Source organism: Nomascus leucogenys, chromosome 4 (genome assembly GCF_006542625.1).
Source record: "Nomascus leucogenys isolate Asia chromosome 4, Asia_NLE_v1, whole genome shotgun sequence".
Taxonomy (NCBI): Eukaryota; Metazoa; Chordata; class Mammalia; order Primates; family Hylobatidae; genus Nomascus; species Nomascus leucogenys.
The window spans coordinates 79554591-79580357 of NC_044384.1; the positions used below are offsets into that span (position 1 = coordinate 79554591).

The window sequence follows — 25767 nt, forward strand, 5'->3', positions numbered from 1 at the left end:
TTAACATTTATACAAAAACAATTGGTCTTTCTTGCAATAAGAAGATAAGTATGAACTGGTCATTGCTTCATAACAAATAAGTATTCCTGGTTAGCTTTTGTTTGCTCATTCGTTTTGTTTGAATTTTTGATGGGGAGAAAATGGAGTTCAAATTTGGGTTTATGTCTGTCATTGTTGACTTATTCTGTGTTTAAAGGAAAAAACAACAAAATGAGTGTTAAAACAAAATATGCACTCAAATATTTTATTTTGAAGCCAGCTACTTTCATATACCCTGAGACTTCATCATATGGGGCTTGCCTTTATGCACTAATGAGTTAAAATCCATAGGATAAAACACTAGCACCTGTATAAAAGAGTCTGAGAACCACAACAAATCAGTTAACTCCTGTTGACAATTAAGGGCTACAATAAAAAGTTGTGTCCTTTGCTTCACTGTGATCCATTGAATGATCATTCTGCCTAGTTTTCTGGGAAACATTTTCTAGGAAATGTTTCTGGGAATGATCATTCTGCCTAGTTTTCTGGAAATTCAGACTATTTGGCTAGTCTAGTAAATGGTAATTTACAGCCCTGTGCTTTTGCTGAAGTCAATGTCAGGCAAATCAAGAGATCCCCAATGAACACATATCTTAAATGACAGTGAAATAATGTTTTTTTTAATGTTCATTACTTTAAAAGCTTACATTTAGGAAACTCAAGCTTTGCTTTTTTATAATGGTTAACTTTTCCATATTATCATAAGAATCAACTTTCTGATTAATATTTCTCCCTTTTTTCTTAAGAAGTCAATAGTTCTTCATATCCAGGGTCATGAGTCATCTTTGAGGACATGCCAGAATTATTGATGTAACCGTGAGGCAGGAAAAGTACACTCTAGAAGAAACAAAGTATGTTAGGTCTTCAGACTTCCATTCGGTTCAAAATAGATGTACATATGCCATTTGTCCAACTGTATACATAGAATTCTTAGCTAATCCAAGATAAGTAGAGCGTATCATCAGGTTCTTCAAATAATTGCAATTTATCACCCTAGTATTCATTCTGCACTCTATAATACAATTTTGGATAAATCAAGGCTTTTTAATTCAGTTAAATAAAGCCATAAGTCCATAGGAGTGGTATCCCATGGAATTTGATTCAACAATACATTTTTAATATATCTTTTAAAAGGCAAAAGAATTTTAAGATCACCAGGGGCAAAAGCAAAGCATAAGACATTCACTGGATCCAGTTACGTGTGTAAATGCCCTTTACCAAGTCAATACTATTAAAGAGACTAGTGGTTGTGGCAGAAATTGTTTCTGCTTAAAAGGGAGGCAAGCCAGGTTCTAGTGTCCTCAGCACAGGCACAAACTCATAGCATAATGCCAGGCCAGTCATTTAACTTCCCAGAGTCTCATTCCCTTCATTGACAAAATGGGAAGATTGAACCAGTTGATTTCTCATTTTAACTATTTTCATATCCAGTGAATTTTTGGCTTGTCAGCTACTCAATTGCCATCTGCTTTTCTTCTCGGTCTTCCATCACCATGAAAATGCCCTCCCATGTGTATCTCATGACTGGCTGGTTGTTCCTTCTACCACTCTTGGTGACATACTCAACACAGTGCAGAAATAAGATACACTAGGCAAGATTAAGCAAAGCCGGCCAGCACACTCACCCCAGGGAAGTCGGAGTAAGCCTGTTTCCACCGCAGCACAGCAGTGAGCACAGCTAGGCAGAATTCCAGCAGAGTGCAAATCAGCATCAGAGAGAGAGTTCCCTGAAAGTCAAGAAATAAAAGATTGGTGTTGCTTAGGTCAGCTGAAGCCTTCATGCCTAGTTGAGAGGTGACCATAGAGATGAAGACCACCTCACCCATTAGAGAATGAAGAAAGGACACCATTAGGAAGATAAAACTGCTCCTCCCACACCTCACAATTGTCTTAATTCAACCCCTTAACTCATTTCCTTGAGAGGAGAAAGGGAGATGAATAGTAACTAAATCAACTAATCTACTTCATACACTTATTTCTTACTTCTTTGAGACATCGATAGTTCTGATGACATTGCTCACCCGGTAAGAAAGCAGAGTGGCGTAACAACTCCCAGGACTGAGAATCGGCAGCTCCGTTCCAGTCTCACCTTTACTGCTGAGTAGCTGTGTAAGCCTGGACAAGTCTCTCTCTTTCTCTAGCTCCTGTTTCCTCATGTATCAAACATGCATACTAACATTTCATTCTCAGAGATTTGTAAGGATCAAGGAGGTTTTGACTGGGCAAGTCCTTTGTAAAATTTAGTATTGACATCCCTGTCTATGTATCTGAACCCCTTTGCATTTCTTCTTGATTTTTGTTGTTGTTTCTTTGTTGTTTTTTATGTTTTTTTCTTTTTTTTTCTTTTTCTTGGTGGGGGGGGGTGACTGTAAGGCTTAGAAAAAAACAGTGAAGGTAGTAAACTGTCAGAGTTGCTAATCACCAACACCAACTCACAAGGATGAGTTCTACCATTTCTGTCCTGAGACATTCTTTGTGCAGAATTGGCCATCTGATAATAAATGGAGATAATTTGATCACATGAAATTTTGGTTTGTGGTATTTACACACAGTTAAAGAGAAGATATAACTTTTTCCATTACCTAGAAATTGTTCCAGCAAGCAAACTCGACAGAATCTCTCTTACTTCCAGTGTAAAATCGTCCCATCATGAACTTATACTTTATCACTACCAAATTTCTCTGAAATTTCTCTTCAGAATTTTTCCCAAGGTGGAACTGGCTGTGCCAGGTGTTAATCTGTGCCAATTATTGTCAGCCTCATTTACTTGTACTTTTTCTCATTACACCATTACCTTGGGAGCAAGGCCCTCTTCATAATGAGTGCTGTACAAACATGACTTTGACCAGACCTTTCTATCTGTCCATCTTCCAGCTGAGTTCTTGGCTTATCTTGTTTTTGATTGCAGGACAACAAATATTCTGCAATCTCTTTATTCTTTTTTTTTTTTTGAGATGGAGTCTTGCTCTATCACCCAGGCTGGGGTGCAGTGGCGTGGTCTCAGCTCACTGCAACCTCCGCCGCCTCCCATGCTCAAGCAATTCTCCGCCTCAGCCTCCCAAGTAGCTGGGATTACAGCTGCCTTCCACCACCCCCGGCTAGTTTTTGTACTTTTTTTTTTTTTTTAATTATACTTTAGGTTTTAGGGTACATGTGCACAATGTGCAGGTTTGTTACATATGTATCCATGTGCCATGTTGATTTCCTGCACCCACTAACTCGTCATTTAGCATTAGGTATATCTCCTAATGCTGTCCCTCCCCCCTCCCCTGACCCCACAACAGTCCCTGGAATGTGATGTTCCCCTTCCTGTGTCCATGAGTTCTCATTGTTCAGTTCCCACCTATGAGTGAGAACATGCAGTGTTTGGTTTTTTGTCCTTGCGATAGTTTACTGAGAATGATGTTTTCCAGTTTCATCCATGTCCCTACAAAGGACACGAACTCATCATTTTTTATGGCTGCATAGTATTATTCCATGGTGTATATGTGCCACATTTTCTTAATCCAGTCTATCGTTGTTGGACATTTGGGTTGGTTCCAACTCTTTGCTATTGTGAATAGTGCCGCAATAAACATACATCATTTATGCAGCCAAAAAACACATGAAGAAATGCTCATCATCACTGGCCATCAGAGAAATGCAAATCAAAACCACAGTGAGATACCATCTCACACCAGTTAGAATGGCCATCATTAAAAACTCAGGAAACAACAGGTGCTGGAGAGGATGTGGAGAAATAGGAACACTTTTACACTGTTGGTGGGACTGTAAACTAGTTCAACCATTGTGGAAGTCAGTGTGGCGACTCCTCAGGGATCTAGAACTAGAAATACCATTTGACCCAGCCATCCCATTACTGGGTATATACCCAAAGGACTATAAATCATGCTGCTATAGTTTTTGTACTTTTAGTAAAGACGGGGTTTCACCGTCATGGCCAGGCTCGTCTTGAACACCTGACCTCGTGATCCATGCACCACGGCCTCCCAAAGTGCTGGTATTGCAGGCATGAGCCACTGAGCCCAGCCGTCTCTTTACTCTTATGTTGCCTGTTTTTCTCTCAGTGTGTTGCTGACCATGCACATGCCCCTTAATCTTTCAACTTCAGACATATTATTTCTGTTAGCCAAACTTCATTGTTTTTCTTCTTCCAAAGAGATAGAATTCTCCTGCAATCTTCTCAGTTACGCTCTCCATCTCCCTGTATTTCTGATCTCTTGATTTAATATATCATACTTCTTTCAGCTATAACAAAAAGCAACAATAATGTTGCATTCTCACCTGATCAGTATTACTCATTATTGTGATCATTAGAAGAAGAAGCCCTTATCTTCTAACCCCATATTTCCTATTCTTTTTTTCTTAGTACTGAATCTGATGTCTTCTCAAACCAAATTAACTCCTTACCACGCACGCATACTAAGTTTCCTTGTTGGCCTATTCTGATCTCCTGGGTCTTTCTGCTCTGTTTCCATTCTTAATTCACCACCCCATGTACCAAGACTCTCATTTTGATAAACTCATAATTTATGCCTCCAAAATTGGATTAGTTTGATAATTAAGAACCTCTACAAACAATGTTTTAGTTTTTCGTCATCAACCTTATTTAACATTTTTCAATTCCACTCTATTAGTATCTAATCCCCTTAATATCATCCATGTAGTCCCCTTTGATTTACATAATCCTGGCTTTTCCCCAGATGCCCAAACCAGAAACCAACAGAGAGATTTTCAAAAGAAGGAATAACAAGAAATCAAGGCTTTCGAATACCTCATAAGATTAGAACATCCCATCTAAAAATACTTACAGCCAGACTGGCTTTGGCTGTATAGCAGTCCGTAGTATAAAGTGAATCATGATAATAGTAAGAAACATAGCTTCTGGTTGGTATATTATTTTTGTCCAACTCACACTGCAGTGAGGCAGGATTTAAGGTGGCCAGTTTGACAGACAGGATAATGAAACCCACCAGGGCAGACAGAGCACTCAGAATGCTTCCAACCAGGCTGCTATGCACCTGAAAGAGAAATGCTGGGTAAGGATCATTGCTAATAACTCATGAATCTCTTATATGTCTTTGCCATTAAATTGTAAGTTATTCCCTTATCTGTCCCCTCCTCTCCAGTGTCCAGCAAAAATCTCTCCATCTCCAGGGTAAATCTTGGCTGAATGAATGACCATATGAACTGGTTCACCTTAAGCAGGAACTCAGTGGTGTGGTAGAGAATGTTACTCTCCTAAATTCTTTCCCCAGGACAGATAGCAGGGCTTTCATGAGGCTTTACCTGCAACATTACCAAGAGAGCGTGACCCAGAGCAAAGGTGGCAATGTACCAGATGCAGTTTCTCTCTCGCTCAACTCAAAAACCCCTGGTGGAAGCATCAGCCACATGGAAAAGGTAGATCATGTATTAGCATGGTGCAAAAGTAATTGCAGTTTTTGCCATAAAACCACAATTATGTTTGCACCAACCTAACAGCTCACTCTTGTGTGCCCATTGCCTCTCTCAAAAGCACACCTCTCAAAAATGAGTGAGGGGATGGTTCTGAGTCTCAGGCAGGCCCTAGAACCTGGGCAGGCATATGATTGGCCACACTGAGCGCAGTATGGGGTGGCTGTGGGCAGAGGTCTAGGTGTGGGCCCAATGATGGTGTAATGTGTGGGAGGCAGCGGGAGGGACAAGAAAAAGGTCTGGACTGGAGGTCAGAATATTGAGGTCACAGTACTAGACTTGCCTTGGCTTATTCCCTTGGGTAATCAGTTCCTTGGTTTTATGTCCCACTCTAGTTCTCATTTCTACATTTATGAAGTGAAGGGAATAAATAAACTGACCTCAGAAGTGACTTCCTTTACTCCAACTCACGCAGAAAAGAGAATTGAGCTCAGAGCATTCTGAAAGCTATTGTTACAGGTAGGTAGGCTACAGGGCACACCCCACAGCCATACAGTAGAGTGTTATTTAATCCCATATGGGCACTTCTTCTTTTAGGAACTCACCAGTTGATGCTCTGGGACCCCAATTTCCCAACATAATGACTGAAGTGTATACTCCTGGGCCTCCTACTAGCCAGTAGTAGTCTTGATGCCTAGAGTCTGTATTTCTTAGAATAAGCTAGATTTGTCTTGAGATGGCACTCTTCTTCAATCTCAAAAAGGGCTGGTACAAAGTGTGACAAGAGTAGAACTCACTAAAGCCTCGATGTCTCTGATGAGTCTGAGCCCACCCCGAGACCACATCCTGCATCCTTGAGCTTCCTGCATGTTCACTGTGGGATTGTTCTCTGGAGTAAGAGGCCCATATATTTCCTTCTAAAAGTTTGAAAGCACTACCTTTGTGCCAGGCTACTCAGTATGGTTGCCAATAGCCACATGGACTATCTATATTTAAAGTAAAATTAAGAGAAATTTTTATTCAGTTGCACTATCTATATTTCACACCATTGATGGCCACATGTGACTGCCATATTGTACAGTACAGCTGTAGTGCATTTCCATCATCATAGAAAGTTACATTTCACTTCTATCATCATAGAAAGTTACATTTCACTTCTATCATCATAGAAAGTTACATTTCATTTCCATCATCATAGAAAGTTAAATTAAACAGCACAGATCTAGTTAGTAGTTCGGAGTCTAACTGAGGGTTCCAAATAATAATCTCTAAATACTGATGAGAAAAAGAATTGGCATTTTTCTGGGCGCTCTTTCTCACTTCCTTAGTCAGAGCTTCCAAATTGAGTTTCGGTGCAATTGCATGGTATGACATTCTCTCACATAATCTCCAACATCAACCCCTTGAGGGATAATGGATTCAGTGAAGACTTAATGAAACTTTAAAGACAAGAGAAGATTCTCCCTATAATCCAGCCTTTATCTCCCTGCCACTTCCAACTCTAGTTTTTGCTGGAATAAGGGATAAAGACTGGTAAAGCTTTGTTTTTTGTTGTTGCTGTTGGTTTGTTTTTTTGTTAGCCAATACAAATGACTAAGGACAACGTTTTAGGGTGCAAGAATTTATACTCAAACAAAATAAAAGTCTTATGCTTCCGGTAAGATAGATGAAAGGATACAGTCAGCCAGCACTACTCAAAACTACTGAAGTCCTCAAGGAAAAGGAAAATCTGAGAAAGTCTAAAGGAGCCTGAGGAGACATCAGGCCTAATGTCTGTAGTATACTGCAGTAGCCTCTGTGTCTACTTTGGATACCTCACATGAACAACACTTTGACTCATTTTTTTTCAAGGGTTGTTTTAACAACTGGGCTTAAAGAATGGACCCCAACCAATAGACCTCTTTCTAACACTGTCAGCTTCCTTGCCACTGAAAACCTGAATTTGAAGGCCAATTATCACCAAAAGGACATCATAAACAGGCACAATTTCTCTGTGATAGATTCTTTGGCATGGGCAGAGGGAATATTATAATCCCCTGAATGCAGACTTTGACGTAGGGTACAATAATTGGAGAAATGTGCTCTGAACAAGGATACAGAGGATCCTGGCCTGGCTCCTAATTCTAACGACTAACTGCTCTGGAACTGAGTTTTCAGCATTTCAAAGTAGAAAGACTAGCCTTAACGAGTTCTGTCTAAGTTTTATTTTGATCCATTGGGTTGTGGGTTATAGTTCTCATACTCACCAAAAGCTTGGTTAACCTTTTCTCTGTGGCAATTGATAGAGAGCCAGAGATGATAAACTAAGATAAAAGAGAAAATGGTCAGGTCCATGTACAGAGTAACTGCGATGTCACTATCACAATGTTTATAGACAACTCTCATGGAAAATCCCTGAGAAACCAGTGATGAATGAGGTAAGTTCCATTTAAAGACATAGATTTGTCCCTTTGTCCATATAACATTCAGATAGCATCAGAAAAAAAAGATAGCAGAAATATATCCTAATAAACAAAAAAGTATCCCACTAAACAAAAAAAGACCTTAAAAGCCAAGAAAGAATTTTTGTTTTTTTAATAAAATGAGACAGTTTTGGTGTAAGATGTTCTCTAGAGAAGGCCATGAAAGCAATGGTTAAAAAAAAAAGTAGTAATTTTACAGAGGAGAAACCTGGAAAATACTACCCCAACCACATGATCAAGGTTAATTGTGTCAGTGACATTATGTTGGTAGCATGACTCTTGATATGACTTGATGAAAATGGTGCTTTACCTCATCATCATCACCCAAAAATTCATCACCATACCCTAAACATCAAAAAACAAAAATCAGACACACCCAAATTTAGGAACATTCTACAAAAATCTCAGCCAGCACTACCCAAAACTCTCAAAGTTCTCAAGGAAAAGGAAAATCTGAGACGGCCTAGAGGACACTGAGGAGACATCATGACTAAATGTAATGTAGTGTAATGTAGTAGCTTGGCATGGATCCTGGAACAGAAAAAGGTCATTTGGGGAAAACCGATGAAATCCAAATCCAAGTGTAACTTTAGTTAATAAGACAAGAAAAATGGACAAGATACACAAAAAGGTGGACTTCTTGGTGCATCGAATACACAAATGTAAGAAAAACAAATAGCTACTGAATTGCAGGAAGTTGAAGGAAAAAATATCTATGAAAGGGAAACTTAACTATGAGAAAGTCTCCATCTAAGAGAAAGAAGTTCTCTGAGGAAAGGACTACCAAGTCCTTTTGAAACTCCAGACTTGCAGCTATTTCAGAGGAATTTCCTGTCAATCATTGGGCATAGATATCTGCTCAGCCTTACCCGGCAATCAGTCAATGCAGTAAAAGTATTTTCAAAATGCTCAGAGACGTAAGTTCTCCTTCCTCCATGATCCGCACAAGCATGGGGGGATCACAGTGTGGTTTCTCTGTGAGTGTGTGACATCTTCCATTTATGCTCTTTTTTTTTTGTATAAAATGTTTCTTCCCAACTTTATCCTAATTCACGGATTTTTTTTTTTTTTTTTTTGCCTAAACCTGGAGAGAAGTCACTAGCTTCATCATAGCTCAAGATGATAACGTGAAAAATAAGATGATCTTCAAAAGAAATGTTTATTTGAGTCTGATATGAAATTGATCTAAAATCAGGCAACCCCTATCATCCTACCCAACTCAATCCTCCCTGAACTACACACAAAGGAGAACAAGCTTCATCGTTGGCTCCTTGCTCCTGGCAGATCAAACATAGCAGGGTGGCAGGTGGAAAGTCTAAGCTATTGGCATCTTCCTCCCCTCTTTGCCCCATCCTGCCCTCCTCAGAAACTGTACTCACAAAAAAGGGCCCTATGAATGGGTAAGCAGAGTTCAACAGCGTAGAAGTCACTTGGGTAAAATTTGGAGAGAAGGAAGCAGATGCCAAAATGATCCCCAAGCTCAGCACCATCATGCCACATAAGATCTGGATAGTCTGTGGGAAGAGAAAGGGAGATTGAGGATGAAAACCAGCATTTGTAAAGACAGGGCCTTTTTGCTGCTCCCATGACACTAATGCACTATCGCCTTCTGCAAGATCCTAATGAGGATACAAACCCTGTGGAAACTCTGGAGTGAGAAATATGAAAAGACATCCTGGAGGGTGTGCAGCTCTGCCACAGAAGCCACAGTCTCGGGTGTCTGGCAGGTGCTCGGGAAGGCTTCTGCATTTCTGCCTCACAGGCCCTGGTCTGCTCATGACACTTGCTTCCAGCTCACAGCAAGTGCTGAGATTTGCTTTCCCAGCTCTCAGGACCTCTAAGTCCATGACTAGTTAACTGTCTTTCTACCTCTCTGACAACAGGGGGCATCTGAAAGCCCCCACATTCTCTGCAGTATTTGCATTGCAGAAGTCCCTCTCCTCATCTCCCAGACTCCACTGGACATGGAGTTTGCCCCTCTGGTCACCTCCTTGGAAACTGCAGTTCACAACCCTATAGCTGAAGTTCTGGAAGCTCTTTTATTTTTAACTTTTGTTTTAAGTTCAAGGGTACAAGTGCATGTTTGTTACATAGGTAAACTTGTGTCATGGGGGTTTGCTGTACAGATTATTTCATCACCCAGGTATTAAGCCTAGTATTCATTAGTTATTTTTCCTGATCCTCTCCCTCCTACCACCCTCCACCCTCTGAAAGGCCCCAGTGTGCATTGTTCCCTTCTACGTGTCCATGTGTTCTCATCACTTAGAGGCCACCACCCTTAGCAAACTAACACAGGAACAGAAACCAAATACTGCATGTTCTCATGTATAACTGAAGCTCTGTCTTAGGAGGTAGTTTTCCCTCCTGGACGTCCACCTCAGAGATTCACAGCTCTATTATCATTTACCAAGAAGTTTTCTAGACCTTATGTCACATGAGCCTCATAGAAACCCATGTGATTGTACATGAGGCAAGGAAACCAGTCCCACCAGGTCCTGAAATCCAGTCAAACAGAGTGCCTCACCTCAGATCACGTAAGTGCAGAGGCAAGTCTAGAAACCAAAACTCTGTGTTTCCCTCCCAATCCAGGATAGATCCCTTCTTTCTCTCCTCCCTTCATGCAATACAGCTTCTTTAATAAATTCTGGGTGAGAGGAGAAACAGACAAACAAAAGGTGAATATCATTTCCATTCTCAAAAAGGTAAGGAGAAAAGAGGGAAAGGAGGTGTATATTTCCTCTAATTTGCAGTGAGGTAAAAATTCTTTGCAAAAAGTCAGTGTGGATTATTAAGCATGCAATTGTGAAATATATACACATACACACAATATGTAATTATTTACCACCATTACTTTTGTAAAAGAAAATATAGAGAAGCACTGTATTGTAAAAATACAAAGACAATAATAGAAAATCAATTCCTCATATTCAGAATAAGGGAAAATATATTTTTAAGACAACCTCTTGTGGAAAAGTTCTGGGACAGTTTTCTCCAAGTGGCTTTTACCCCGAAGTCCCTCCAGCAAAACTTTAGGGTCTCCATACTCACGACAGGTGTCCAGTCCCAAGACATACATCATCTCTTGGCACTTCCCCCAACCCCTCTCCAACACGTTCTGAGTTAGATTTACCCCAATAACTTTGACTTCTGCGTGTAGATGTTTCTTCAGGCTATCCTGCCCCTGGTTGGTGGGTTCGGGTTTCTCTGCTTGGGAGAAGTTGATGACATTTGATGGGAGCACTATGATGGTCTCACTGGGAACAGGTTGTGATGTCATGATGGTGTTGCCAACTACGGAAGAAAAAATAGATTTAGCTCTTAAAAAGTACAGAGCTCCCAGTTTCTGGCTCCAAAAACAGTAACTCAGTCTTTGCCAATTAGTCCAGGCTTGGCCTGTCCATTAGAGAAAGAAACTGATAGTATGGAACAGTGAAAACCACACAACTTTGGTTTCATGAGGATTTTTCCGTAATGTTTGACACAGTCCATTATAGATAATAAACACATCACAGGGTGGCAGCAGCATGAATCTTGAGAGGTTCCAATGTCCAGAGGCAAACGGTCACATGAAATTTGCAATATGCAACAACCTCCCTTTCCCCTAGTCCTACTGACAACAACTGTATTGCCATATATTTGATGAATTTTCAGACTAATAAATGAGCTGTGCTTACTTATTTCTTGTCTAATAATACTATTTATTAGCACTCATCTTAGATATGTTTATCATATTTTACTAGACATGTTCTTAATTTTTATCCTGCAGTGCTTTTAACCCTTAGAATAGCTCTGCATGTTAGTAAGTTAGTAAAAACATGTAATAAATAAGAAGATGCAAAATAAAGTTTAAGTTATGAATGCAAATAATATACATATTGCATATATGTGTGGCCCAGAGTTAATGCCGAAGAAATATTTGCAGTTACCCTTATTGTTCACCCTGGTTCGCACAGCTGGGAAGCCGTAAAACCAGTCTTGGATCTCAGCTTTCCTGGATTCTGAAGCCTTTGCATAAATCTCTAGATCATTCTACCTCTTCCTAATTTCCCACCTGGCAATGCCAGCCTGTGTCTGAGTTTACTCAGGCTGGAGAAACAGCTGCATGCAGTGCTATGAGAATGAGTCTTGGAGTCATAACACATAGGCTCTCGTCCTTGGTCCTCCCCACTTTTTAGCATAAAGACCAAGTAGGCTGTGGTATTTGTTGCTAAGCTCAGCTTGGACCCCTTTTCACTGCACCATTCTCAGCCCACAGACTGCCCAGTTTACAAATGGTCTAAACACATTTGAAGAGACAAGAGCTCTGCTCCCATTAATTACACAACCTTAGGTAAGTGACTCACTGAGTTTATGCAATTAGAATACAGCAGAAACAGAGTTAAACACAGATACTCCTTCCATTTGCCCACTCTATTTCCAAAAGGCCCTAGTGTCTCTTAAATGCTGTCAAGGAGTTTCAAGTTCAATTACTCCTCTATGGAGGTCACGGCAAGATAATGGTGAGATGAGAAAAGTCTTTCAGCATTACCTACCTGTGCCCGTTGGTTCCAGCTGAGTCCTCAGAAGCTCCCAAGAGGTTTTAACTCTGGTTTCTCAGTCCCATCAATGGTTTCTACTTACCTTCATCTTCTAAAAGTCATCAGCCCTTCCTTATTCCAGTGTTTAGAGCTATACAGGATGTGATACTTACAGATTGTAGATTTGTGAAATGTTCCTGCACTTCCTTTTCTGTAAACTTCTAGCAACTTCAGAAAAAACCATGAAAAGAACCAACTAATAATTGTGAGAGTTCAGGAGTCATGGAGACTTATGTGTGAATTGCCACTTCGAGACATACAAGTTCCCTGTTATTAGGCAAGTCTGCTCTTGGAGCTTCAGTTTTCTAATCTGTTAAATAGAGGAGCAATAGCAACACTGGAGAATTGTCATAAAGATGAGCAAAAATATTTATAAAAAGCCTATGCTGCTTTGAAGCTTTCAATAACATGTAACTAATAACAGTAATAGTGCTAGTAATCATAATATAGAGAAAGAACAATATTCCATTGTATTTAACTAACCATAATAATAATAATAATAGCAATAATTACTATACTGCTTTAAAGGAACATTCATTAATATATAGCTAATAATAGTAATATAGAACATAAACTTTTAAAAAATTGTTTTATATATATATAGTTTGTTTGTTTTGTTTTATCTTGTTTTTCTAATTCCCCAAGTCTTGGCAGGCTGAAAGCAACCTTTCAATACTGATTGCCTACCCTCAAGTCATCTTCCTCCTCTGGCTGCTCTCTTTCTCTAACAACAGATCTTTGCCCTCCAGAAAGGTTAGGTCCCTCTAGGGAACTATTGAAATATTGAAACAGAGAAGGAACAAACGGGAAAGATTCAGCAGGACCTAAATGAATTCAGTAAACTCATATGCAGGCTGGTTTTGTGAGGACAGAAGCACTGCGCCCCTTCAAAACCTTGGGTGGCATTCTTTGGAAGCTGACTTCAATGTATCAGGCAAGGAAACCAGAGCCAGTCAGGGCAATGGTAAAGCCCCACCCTGCAAGCTTCCTTCCTCCTTTCCTTGGGGGAGCTTCCAGAATGAACCCAGAAACACAACCTGAACCATCATCGTCACCTCAGAGGGCCATGGATTCTGCACTTAATTCCACACATTAACTCTCCTGTTGAAGAAAGGAGTTAAGAAGCACCATTTAGGAGGCTGGATTAGTTCTCAGCGCGTGAATGACACAGACATTACGAAATGTAATTGGCTTGTCTTAAGCTCTAACAATGAATCTAAGAGGAGGAATGGACTCACTCAGAAAGCCTGGGGAGAGGGGCAGCATCACCTCCAACCTCACTCACCCAAGCTTCTGGCGCCCCTTCCTCTTTTGCAGAGTGCCATCTGTGTTTCCAGTGGGTGCCCTGCATCTTTGTCACCCTCTCGGCATCTGTAAAAGCGTGGAATGCTGCTCTCCTCCTGAGCTTTGATTAAAAAGGAGCCCGGTCTCTTTGGTCTCTTCAGGAGCAATCACACCCCCTTTCCCTTCAGGGGAAAGTGCTAATAAGCCAGGTAAAGTTGCCTACCTAAGCAAAGACTCCCTCTCTAGTGTGTTCTCCTCTCTGTACTATTTAATTTAAAATCATTTCTGAGTTTTAAGGATTATGTGAGACAACATATGTACGGTGCTTAGCACAGAACCCTTCAGAATGATGGCCTAAAAGTGGTCTGTTGACTGTCTTCCCCACCCCCCAATACTCCCCCCTCTTTTTTTTCCATTTTGGCTTTAGTAAGCTTCGAACAAGACTCTTTTCTCTTGTCTTTCAGCTAACACTCATTCAGCCTTTTACATTCCCAGTTTCTTCCAGAGTCTGAATTCTACCAACCTAACTAGAAGGGAGAAGACTGATATATCAATAACACATTCTGATTAATGATCTGGGACAGGTTTCTCAAATAACCTACTAATGCCACTTTGGACTGGGTAATTCTTTGTAGTAGGTGGCTATCCTGCACACTGTAGGATGTTTAGTAGGCTCCCTGGCCTATGCCAGCACAATCCCACCCTATGTGTAACAACCAGAAACAGTATTTGATATTGTCAAATGTCTCCTGATGGAGGGAGAACAAAATCCCCTCACATTCATGTTGAGAACTACTGACCTAGGAACAAAAGGGTTTTTGTGTGTTCTGTGTAAAGGCAGGTGTGCTAGAAACAAAACAATATTTTCTTTAAATCAATTTCTCAACTTTTATTTTTAAAATTTTAAATTGTGGTACAAAACACATATAATTCATTTTTTTAACCACTTTTTAGTGTACAGACCACTAGTATTAATTTTGTTCACATTGTTGTGTAACAGACCTCTAGAACTTTTTCATCTTGCAAAACTGAAACTCTATACCCATTGAAAAACTACCCCTGTCCTTCCTATTCCTAGCCCCTGGTAACCACCATCCTACTTTCTGTTCCATGTTTGCTCTGTCTCTAAGGGAGGAGACCACCCCTCATATTGTCTTATGCCCAGTTTTTGCCTCCAAAGAAAGAAGAAGTAAAAACTAAAAGGCAGAAATAAAATCTACAGGCAGACAGCCCTGTGCTGCGCCTTTGGCCTGGTTAAAGATTGACCCCTGACTTAACCGGTTATGTTATCCATAGATTCCAGACGTTGTATGGAAAAGCACTGTGAAAATCCTTGTCCTGTTCTGTTCTGTTTTGATTACTGGTGCATGCGGCCCCCAGTCACGTAACCCTGCTTGCTCAATCGATCACAACCCTCTCACAGGGACCCCCTTAGAGTTGTAAGCCCTTAAAAGGGACAGGAATTGCTCACTTGGGGAGCTTGGTTTTTAGAGATGTGAGTCTTGCCGAAGCTCCCAGCCGAATAAAGCCCTTCCTTCTTTAACTCAGTGTCTGAGGGGTTTTGTCTGCGGCTCGTCCTGCTACATTTCTTGGTTCCCTGACAGGGAAGTGAGGTGATTAATGGACAGTCGAGGCAGCCCCTTAGGTAGCTTAGGCCTGCCCTGTGGAGCATCCCTGTGGGGGACTCTGGCCAGCTTGAGTGACACAGATCCAGAGAGCACTCCCAGGTAGGCAATTGCCCTGGTGGAATGCCTCATCAGACCAGTGCACAGCAGGCCCCTGCAGAGGATCAACGCAGTGGCTGAACACTGTGAAGGAACTGGCACTTGGATTCCAGACATCTTAAACTTGGTAAGACTGGTCTTTGGAACTTGCCCACTCCATTTGAGTGGAAGCGTGGCCTGATCACCCACAGTGTGCCTGTACTAGCTCTTTGGTTTTTGTTTTTGACTTGACTTGGATTGCTTGATACTTTGGTTTTGGTTTTGACCTGGCTTGGATTTCTTGATACTCTGATTTTTGTTTTGATTCTGGTTTGGTGTAAACTGTAAAAGTGTGTGTGTGCTGTTTTTACCCGTTCTTTGTTTTGTGGTGTGAGCATGGTGTTTTGTCTTGAGGAAGCATGGGTCAGGCACAAAGTAAGCCCACCCCACTGGGAACTATGTTGAAAAATTTCAAGAAAGGATTTAAGGCAGATTACGGTGTTACTATGACACCAGGAAAACTTAGAACTTTGTGTGAAATAGACTGGCCAGTATTAGAGGTGGGTTGGCCATCAGAAGGAAGCCTGGACATGTCCCTTGTTTCAAAGGTATGGCACAAGGTAACTTGTAAGCCAGGGCACCCAGACCAGTTCCCGTATATAGACACTTGGTTACAGCTGGTTTTAGACCGCACCCTCCACCCCTCCCACCCACTCACAGTGGTTGAGAGAACAGCAGCATAAGTGGCTGGCAGAGGCAAGGAAAGACCAGCAGAGAGAGAGAGAGAGGAAGAGACAGAGAGGAAGAGACAGAGAGACAAAGAGGGAGTCAAGGAGAGAGAGAGAGAAAGAGACAGAGGCAAAAGGAAAGTCAAAGAGAAAGAGACAGAAAGTCAAAGAGAGAAAGAAAGAGATATACTAGTAGTTAAGAAAAAAACAGTGTATCCTATTCCTTTAAAAGCCAGGGTAAATTTAAATGCTATAATTGATAATTGAAGGTCTTCTATGTGACCCTACAACACTTCAATACCACTTTGTTGTAAGTGTAAACAAGGGCGTAGCCCAAAAGCACTGAGGCCACTGAGAACCTGTAGCCTTCCTATCAAAAATCCTTAACCTAGTAATCTGTAGATAGCCCAAATGCATTCACTCTGTAACAGCAACTGCTTTGCTAACAGAAGACAGTAGAAAAATAACTTTTAGAGGAAACCTCATTGTGAGCACACCTCACCAATTCAGAAGTATCCTAAGGGGGAAAAAAAAAAAAGAGATGATTTAACATTAACCACTGAAAATTCCCTTAACCCAGCAGGTTTCCTAACAGGGGATCTAAGTCTTAATTACCATACAAAAGTCCGACCAGACCTAGGAGGAACTCCCTTCAGGACAGGACGATAGATGGTTCCCCTGGGTAATGGAAGGAAAAAAAAAAAAGCCATCTATACCAATTCTAAGTTAATTTGGACTAAACAAGGTCTTACTAATAGCAAAGGATAATTGAAATCCCAAACTTACAAGGTTTTCAACAAAAGTAAAATTTGCTAAAAGTTAACAGTGTAACATGTATTATAGTAACTTCTAATCTTGTGGCCTTAGACAGTCTAGTCCACAGACATAAAGGAAGCTTGCTTTGGAAAAGAATGGTTATCTCCAAAAAAAAAAAAAAAAAGCAGAAAAGGGGGGGGGGCAGAATTTATGTAAAAAGAATGTTATATGGTAAATTTTTGTCCTGAAATAAATTAACTGGTTGTTTAAAGAAAGAAATGTTTGTAATAAGTCAGAAAGTTGAGTCATGCTGAAGAATTGTCTGCAAAAGTCATGAAAAAGAAAAAGAAGTTATAAAAAAGAATTTATGCAAGAAATGTTGTATAATTTAAAAGTAACTAGGCCTCCTGAATGTAAAACTACTGAAAAAACAGTTTATGTGCAAGGTGTATAAGAAAAGTAAAATATACCTCTGGTAACGGGATTATAAAGAGGCAAAAGAATGTGGATTTTTACCTACATTAAAGGATTAAAAAATTGTTTTGAAGGTTTAAGCAAGTTTTAAAATGTCCACTGTAAAGGAAATTCTGTGTGTAAACATATTGACTAAAGTTAAAGGGGTATCATCCAGTTTTTCTGTGAACTGAATGTTAAAATAAAAACACAATGTGTTTTTCTTAAAGTATTAACCTGCTCTTTAACAAAGATTATAAAAGGTTAAAAAGAGTCTATAAAAATCTTACCTTATGGTCTGACATTAAAAATTAAATAAATATGCCTACAAAGTTTTATTAAAACTAAATTTAACATTAATAGCACACTAATATAGAGGTGACATTTAGCTTATCTGGTAAAAAAATCATACAGGAAGCATCGAATATAAAATGCTGCTTGGCTTCTTTGGTCTAAAAACTAATAAAAAATAGGTGCTAAAGGAAATTTCTCAGTAGAAAGGCACCAAGGACTATAAAGTCCACTGCTGACGTCCCCACATTTAAAACAAAAGGTCAATTTCTTAAAAATTATATACTTGGTTTATCTTCCACTTTCCTTTCCCTCAAAACTAAAAGTCTTTTAGCATATGTACCACCCCTACAATTTCCGGTAAACCAGCACCAGCCTGAAGATCACATTCTCATCAAAAGGTGAAAAAAAAAGAGGAAACTCGAGCCAGCCTAGGAAAGACCCTACCTTGTGCTGCTAACCACTGAGACTGCTGTTTGTACAGTGAAAAAAGGATGGACTCATCACACCAGTCAAGAAAGCACCACCCCCTCCAGAGTCGTGGGCCATAGTCCCAGGGGAAAACCCTACCAAACTAAAGCTAAGAAAAATTTAGCTCTTTTATCTATTCTATTACTCTTTCTTCTTTCCTCGCTCTATTGCTGACCATCTAGTTATTAACATAACCAAGTCAATTTTGCCTCAAACTATTGCATTTAATTCTTGCCTTGTTATACCCTGTGGGGACTTGCCAAGTCAAAGATAGCTCTCTACTTCAGAAAAGTACCTCTGTCCCTCCTGACTCTCCTCAGACTGGGCATTAGTAAATTAGGGCCATTTAATTGGGGGAAACTTTGATAAAGGCTCCAGTGTCAACCAGGAGTCTTGCCCACCAATGTAGAGCTTTTATGCCTTAGTTGGTCCAATGTCTGTGGACCACTAAAGAGCAAGGATGGACTGCCCCAACTGGTGTTTGTCATTTCCTAAAATCATACATTCATTTTACTAGAGGATCATAGAAGTTAAAGACTTAAACTTTGGCAGTTAAGACAGGATACCAAGATGCAAATGCCTGGTTGAAATGGATCAAATATTCCATCTGCACATTAAACAAAAGCAATTGTTATGCTTGTGCACATGGCAGGCCAGAGGCCCAGACTCTCCCCTTTCCACTAAGGTGGTCCTCCAGTTGACCACGGGCTCATGGTAGCTCTTTTCCAGGATTCTACAGCCTGGAGTAATAAGTCGTGCCAAGCTTTCTCTGCTATATCCCAAAGTCTGGCACCTTGTGGGTCAGGCCCCGAGGGCCATCCAGCTTCCATCTCCCAGCACTAAGTTTATTTCGTGTCTCTCACAACAGGAAGGAAACTTAGTGTTCCTTGGAGACCTGAAGGGATGCAGTGAACTTAAGAATTTTCAAGAGCTTATCAATCAGTCAGCCCTTGTTCATCCCAGAGCAGATGTATGGTGGTATTGTGGTGGACCTTCAATGGGCACTCTGCTGAATAACTGGAGTGGCACTTGTGCTTTAGTCCTGTTGGCTATCCCTTTCACCCTGGCATTTCATCAGCCAGAGGGAGGAAAAATAAGACATCGTAAAGTGAGAGAAGCCCCTTATGGGTCTTTCAACTCTCACGTCTATTTAGATGCAATGGGATTCCCATGGGGAATACCAGATCAATTTAAAGCTTGAAATCAAATAGCTGCAAGATTTAAGTCAATATTTTAGTAGAGAACAGTTAATAAATATGTAGATTAGATAAACTACATCTATTACAACCAACAGCAATGAGCTTTCCATGAGTTAAAAGAAAAACTCATGTCGGCCCCAGCCCTGGGGCTACCTGACCTGACAAAACCCTTTACACTCTACATGTCAGAAAGAGAAAAAAATGGCAGTTGGAGTTTTAACCCAGACTGTGGGGCCCTGCCTAGCTCTCAAAACAACTAGCTGGAGTTTCCAAAGGCTGGCCCCCATGTCTAAGGGCCCTGGGAGCAACAGCCCTGTTAGCACAAGAAGCAGATAAACTAACCCTTAGGCAAAACCTGAATATAAAGGCCCCCCATGCTGTGGTAACTTTGATGAATACCAAAGGACATCATTGGCTAACAAATGCTAGATTAGCCAAGTAGCAAAGCTTGCTATGTGAAAATCCCCCATAACCATTGAAGTTTGCAACACCCTAAACCCTGCCACCTTGCTCCCAGTATCAGAGAGCTCAGTTGGACATAACTATGTAGAGGTATTGGACTCAGTTTATTCTAGCAGGCCCAACCTCCAAGACCATCCTTGAACATCAGTAGACTGTGAGCTGTACATGGATGGTAGCAGCTTCACCAACCCCTGCAAAGTGACTCTGAAGAAGATGACAAGCCCTGCTCCAGTCACACCCAAAAGATGATTGGTCCACACACGGCCAAAGCATGAGAAAACTCACTGTGGGACTCATTTTCCTTAAAATTAGTACTTATACAGTAAGGACTTCAACTGACCTTCCTCAGACTGAGGACTGTTCCCAGTGTATACATCAAGTCACTGAGGTAGGACAAAAAGTTGCTAAGGTCCTATTATTTTATGGTTATTATAAGTGTACTGGAACTCTGAAAAGAACTTGTTTGTATAATATTATTCTATACAAGGTATGTAACCCAGGAAATGACCTGTGTTATGTGTATTATGACCCATCTGAGCCTCCCACGACCACAGTTTTTGAAATAAGATTAAGGACTGAGGACTGGTGGGGGCTCATAAATGATATGAGTAAAGTGTTAGCCAAAACAGAAGAAAAAGGGGTGCCCAAACAAGTCACCTTGAAATTTGATGCCTGTGCTGTCATTAATGGTAATTAGTTAGAAATAGGATGTGGTTCTCTTAATTAAAAAAGAGGCTATATGACAAACAATAAGTACATTTGTCATGAATTAGGACTGTGTGAAAATAAATGTGGATACTGGTCTTGTGTCATTTAGGCTACTTGGATAAAAAATGAAAAAAAAATCCTGTCCACTTTCAGAAAAGGAAAAGTGGCCATTCCTGTACCAGTGGTCAGTGTAACCCCTTACAACTGGTAATAACCAATCCCCTTGATCCTCCCTGGAGAAAAGGGGAGCATATAACCCTAGAAATTGATGGGGCTGGACTGGATCCTCGAGTAAATATCATAGTTTGAGAAGAAGTTTACAAATGCGCTCCTGAGTTAGAATTTCAAACTTCTATGATGAACTGAATGTGCCAGTACCAGAAATTCAGGAAAAACAAGAAATTTGTTTTTGCAATAGCCGAGCATGTAGCCCAGTCTCTCAATGTCACTTCATGTCATGTATGTGGAGGAACTGTACTGGGAGATCAATGGCCATGGGAAGCCTGAGAATTAGTACCTACAGACCCAGTTCCTGATAAATTCCCAGCTCAAGAGAATCACCCTGATAACTTCTGGGTCTTCAAAGCCTCAATCATTAGACAATACTGTATAGCAAAGAGTGGGGAAGGACTTCACCCTTCCTGTGGGAAGACTCAGCTGCCTTGGGCAAAAACTGTATAATAGTACTACAAAAACAGCCACCTAGTGGAGTTCAAACCACACTAAGAAAAATCCATTTAGTAAATTCCCAAAGTTGCAAACCATGTGGACCCACCTGGAGTACCACCGGGACTGGACAGCCCCCATTGGATTATACTGGATATGTGGGCATAGACCTTATGCCAAATTACCTTACCAGTGGGAAGGTAGTTGTGTTATTGGTACTATTAAATCATCTTTCTTCCTACTGCCCATAAAGACAGGCGAACTCCTGGGCTTCCCTGTCTATGCTTCCCGCGAAAAAAGAAACATAGCGACAGGAAATTGGAAAGATAATAAATGGTCCGCTGAAAGAATCATACAATATTATGGGCCTGCTACTTGGGCAAAAGATAGCTCATGGGGATACTGGACCCCCATTTACATGCTCGACTGAATCATATGGTTACAAGCTGTCTTAGAGATAATCACTAATAAGACCAGCAGAGCCTTGACTATTCTGGCCTGGCAAGAAACTCAGATGAGAAACGCTGTCTATCAAAATAGATTGGCTCTCAACTACTTGCTAGTGGCTGAAGGAGAGGTCTGTAGGAAATTTAACCTTACTAATTGCTATCTACACATAGATGATCAAGGGCAAGTAGCTGAAGACATAGTTAGCAATATGACAAAACTGGCACATGTTTCCCAGTGCAAGTGTGGCATGGATTTGATCCTGGGGCCATGTTTGGAAAATGGTTCCCAGAGCTAGAAAGAATTAAAACTCTTATAATAGGAGTTATAATAGTAATAGAAACCTGCTTACTGCTCTCTTGTTTGCTATCTGTACTTCTTCAAATGATAAAAAGCTTCATCGCTATCTTAGTTCACCAAAATGCTTCAGCCCAAGTGTACTATATGAATCACTATCACTCTGTCTTGCAAGAAGACATGGGTAGTGAAAATGAGAATCTCACTCATTAGTGAAATCTCACTCATTAGTGAAATCCACTAAACACAACCATACATTAGTGAAATCCACTAATGAGTGAGATTCTCAAAGGGGGGGAGAATAAGGGAAGAGACCACCCCTCATATTGTCTTATGCCCAATTTCTGCCTCCAAAGAAAGAAGAAGTAAAAACTAAAAGGCAGAAATGAAATCCACAGATGGCCCAGTGCCGCGCCCTGGGCCTGGTTAAAGATCAACCCCTGACCTAACTGGTTATGTTATCTATAGATTCCACACATTGTATGGAAAAACACTGTGAAAATCCCTGTCCTGTTCTGTTCCATTCTGATTACCGGTGCATGCAGCCCCCAGTCACGTACCCCCTGCTTGCTCAATCGATCATGACCCTCTCACATGGACCCCCTTAGAGTTGTAAGCCCTTAAAAGGGACAGGAATTGCTCACTCGGGGAACTTGGTTTTTGGACCTGTGAGTCTTGCCGAAGCTTCCGGCTGAATAAAGCCCTTCCTTCTTTAACTCAGTGCCTGAGGGATTTTGTCTGCAGCTTGTCCTGCTACGTGTCTACTTTGGATACCTCATATGAGAGGAATCACAGAGTATTTGTCTTTTTGTGATGGCTTATTTTACTTAGCATGAGATCTCCAAGTCTCGTTCTTGTTGTAGCACATGATAGTATTTCCCTCTTTTGTAAGGCTGATTAATGTTTCATTGTATGTATATACCACATTTTCTTTATTCATCCATTAATGGACATTTGGGTTGCTTCCACCTCTTGGTTATTATTAATAATGCTGCAATAAATATGAGTGTACAAATATCTCTAAAAGGTCATGTAACTCGTAGATATTTATTTATTTAAAGGTAGTTTCTGGAGATTTATTGTGTTCCTTTAGTTGGGCCATGTTTTCTTGCTTCTCTGTACACCTTGTGATCTTTTATTGAGATTTGGGCATTTGAAAAAAACACCAACCTTTTCTAGTCATTACAAACTGACTTCATGTAGTGGAAGACCTTTACTGGTTAGCATAGCTAGAGATTCTGGGGGCCCTTCAACCTTTTTTGGGACGTGTGTGTAATTTCCTAGTAAAAGAGTTTTGCCTGCTTCTTCCTCTTTCTCCCCCTGGTGTCTGCCTGCAGTACTACAATCTCCCTAGTGCTGAAATAGGGTGCATGCCTTTGTTCTCAAAGGCTCACAACATGCCATTCAACTCTGCACTCTCAGTCAGGCAAGACAGAAACCAGTACCTTGGGTAACTCCCACAAAACCCAGAATGCTGGACTCATGGTCTACTCCTCTTGCCTCTTTAAGGGAGAATCTGGTGCAGTGGGATAATTAAGTAATCAGAGAGACTGAGGGGTTGAGGAGGAATTATTTAATTGTTTAGGTGCACCAACCCAGTCAGATTAACATCCAAAGGAATGAGCCCTGAACAAAGAGTGTGGTTACCTTTTAAGCATTTTGTGGGGTGGGGGGAGATCTGTGCAGGAGGAAGCATATTACAAAAGTGAGAAACAAAGACAGTTATTTAATTAAGACATGCATTACATCATTTCTTCCTTTTCAAGAAACAACATGTTTTATGACTTGAGATTATCTGTCTAGTGACCTTGTAGCTGCACAGCTAGAGAAACAGTGTCTTCACAGTGCCTGGGAAAGAGAGAGATAAGGCTCACTAGCCTCAGAAAGAAAAACAGGCAGTTAATTTTAAAGGACTCCAGCCCTTTCTCTTCCTTAAGGGGAATTGGTTTTTTTTTTTTGTTTGTTTGTTTGTTTGTTTGTTTGTTTGTTTTACATAAAACTGAGTTTTTGCTTACACGGTTTTTAATTTCTTTTAATTCATGTTCCACTGGAACTTTAATGTTTTCTGTAGATTAAGTCGCATTGTGCCAGGGTGAAAGAGTGGCTGGAATGAGTAAAATGCGACAACACTTTCTCCTCATTTTAATGCATCTTTTCCTGGCTTTGCATTCACCTAAGGTGCTGCAACTTCTTAACTAGTTTCTGGAGTTCTCACAAAGGCAATGTAGTTCATACATTGTTGTCAAGTCAGTCTTTCCATGGGGAAATGAGGGCCCAAGGCTTCCTATTCCACCACCTTGCTAATGACACTCAAGTCAACTTCCTATTGCTAGAGCCTATTGTGCTGAGAGGTCATCTAGTTATCCCAAGTTCCTGTGTCAGAGCTCAAAAACAGATGCTTATGTTTGACAACAAGGGGTTGGAGAGAAATTTTGGAGTTCTCTAAGTATACATACAACTCCCTGTGCACATTCTCCATAAAATATCTCTTATTCCTGCAGGTCCATGAGCAAGTCTGTCTCTCTGGCCTTTCTAGTTCCAAGGATCTCTCCTTAGAGAATAAGAAGGCCTTAACTCTTTGGACCCAAAATGATTATTTGTGCTTTTGTTTCCTAGCTAGCCCTGTTTCCCAGGTCCCATCTGCATCTCAGTTTTCATTACCCACTTTCCAACTCCTCTCCTTCAGGACCAGAAAATCTTCTATTCCCTAAGGACATCTGTGCTTCTCTTAATTATCATGTTATCCCTTCCATTCCATGATACCTCTCGTACCCCATACACTAGGAACTCTTTTCTTTCTATATAGCTTTCTGAAGCAGATATAAAATCTCTAGTGAGATATTATTCTTTGGATTGCTGGAAAACAAAAGCTAGAAGCTAGTAAGCAGCATCTCCTTTTCCTTTCTCCATTAGTATATTCCTCTATCTCCTTCACTTATATCTCCCTTTGCATATATTATCTTAAGCAAAGAACTAAGAAGTTCCTAAATGGCTGGAATAGAGAAGAAAAAATATTTATGTGCTTGTAAGAAATTTAATTTTTCCTATAATCTCCACTGAATAAATTAGTATTGGGCAACAGGAAGTCTTCAGTTGAAAACAGCCTGGCAACTATTCTGGCTTTCAAGGGATTCAGAGAAAGAATGGCTAATGTTCAGCATAAGCTATTTCATAAAAGGGACTGTGATTTCTCATACATAAATGAGAAGTTTCTTCCTATAATGGAGGAAAACAGGGAAGTGTGAAAGAAAGAAAGGAGGAAACATTGTCCTCAAAGTGACAATTAAGCAAAGTGAAGCATGTGGGCTCTTTGTGAGGAGGAGGAATCAACAGCTAGAAAGAGTCCTCTGGCTCTGGCTGATCTCTGTGGGCCTGTGGGTGTTTCTAACAAGATAAAACCTTATTTATTATATAAATAATAGCTTCAGATCAGTTGCTTTCTAATTGTGTCTCGTATTTTATTTGGTATATTTGTTTAATGGTTTAGATCTTAAAATGTCTTGAAACATCTCTGTCCAAATCATTAATTTGGGACAACTAATAAAGAGATAGCAGGCTGGGTGTGGTGGCTCACACCTGTAATCCCAGCACTTTGGGAGGCTGAGGTGGGCAGATCACAAGGTCAGGAGATCGAGACCATCCTGGCTAACATGGTGAAACCCCATCTCAACTAAAAATACAAAAAAATTAACCAGGCATGGTGGCAGGCACCTGTAGTCCCAGCTACTCGGGAGGCTGAGGCAGGAGAATGGTGTGAACCCGGGAGGCGGAGCTTGCAGTGAGCTGAGATAGTGCCACTGCACTCCAGCCTGGGTGACAGAGCAAGA

At 40.6% G+C, this 25767-nt stretch overlaps 1 protein-coding gene across 4 annotated transcripts; it reads right to left on the reverse strand.

Moving 5' to 3' along the window:
• Positions 1-230: 230 nt before the first annotated feature.
• On the reverse strand, positions 231-14107 carry MS4A6A (membrane spanning 4-domains A6A). 4 transcript variants are annotated; one of them, XM_003275210.3, is made up of 8 exons: positions 13983-14107; positions 12431-12785; positions 11029-11189; positions 9278-9412; positions 7683-7739; positions 4851-5060; positions 1665-1766; positions 231-876 (listed from the first exon to the last, which is right to left on the reverse strand). In XM_003275210.3, the coding sequence occupies exons 3-8, from the start codon at positions 11173-11175 to the stop codon at positions 781-783; spliced, it is 747 nt and encodes a 248-aa protein (XP_003275258.1). In that variant the 5' UTR covers positions 11176-11189; positions 12431-12785; positions 13983-14107; the 3' UTR covers positions 231-780. The 4 variants fall into 4 exon arrangements, with proteins under 4 accessions (XP_003275258.1, XP_030666737.1, XP_012354695.1 ...); XM_030810877.1 differs by lacking the exon at positions 13983-14107 and having other exon boundaries at positions 4955-5060; XM_012499241.2 differs by lacking the exon at positions 13983-14107 and having other exon boundaries at positions 633-876; positions 12589-12785.
• Positions 14108-25767: the final 11660 nt, after the last annotated feature.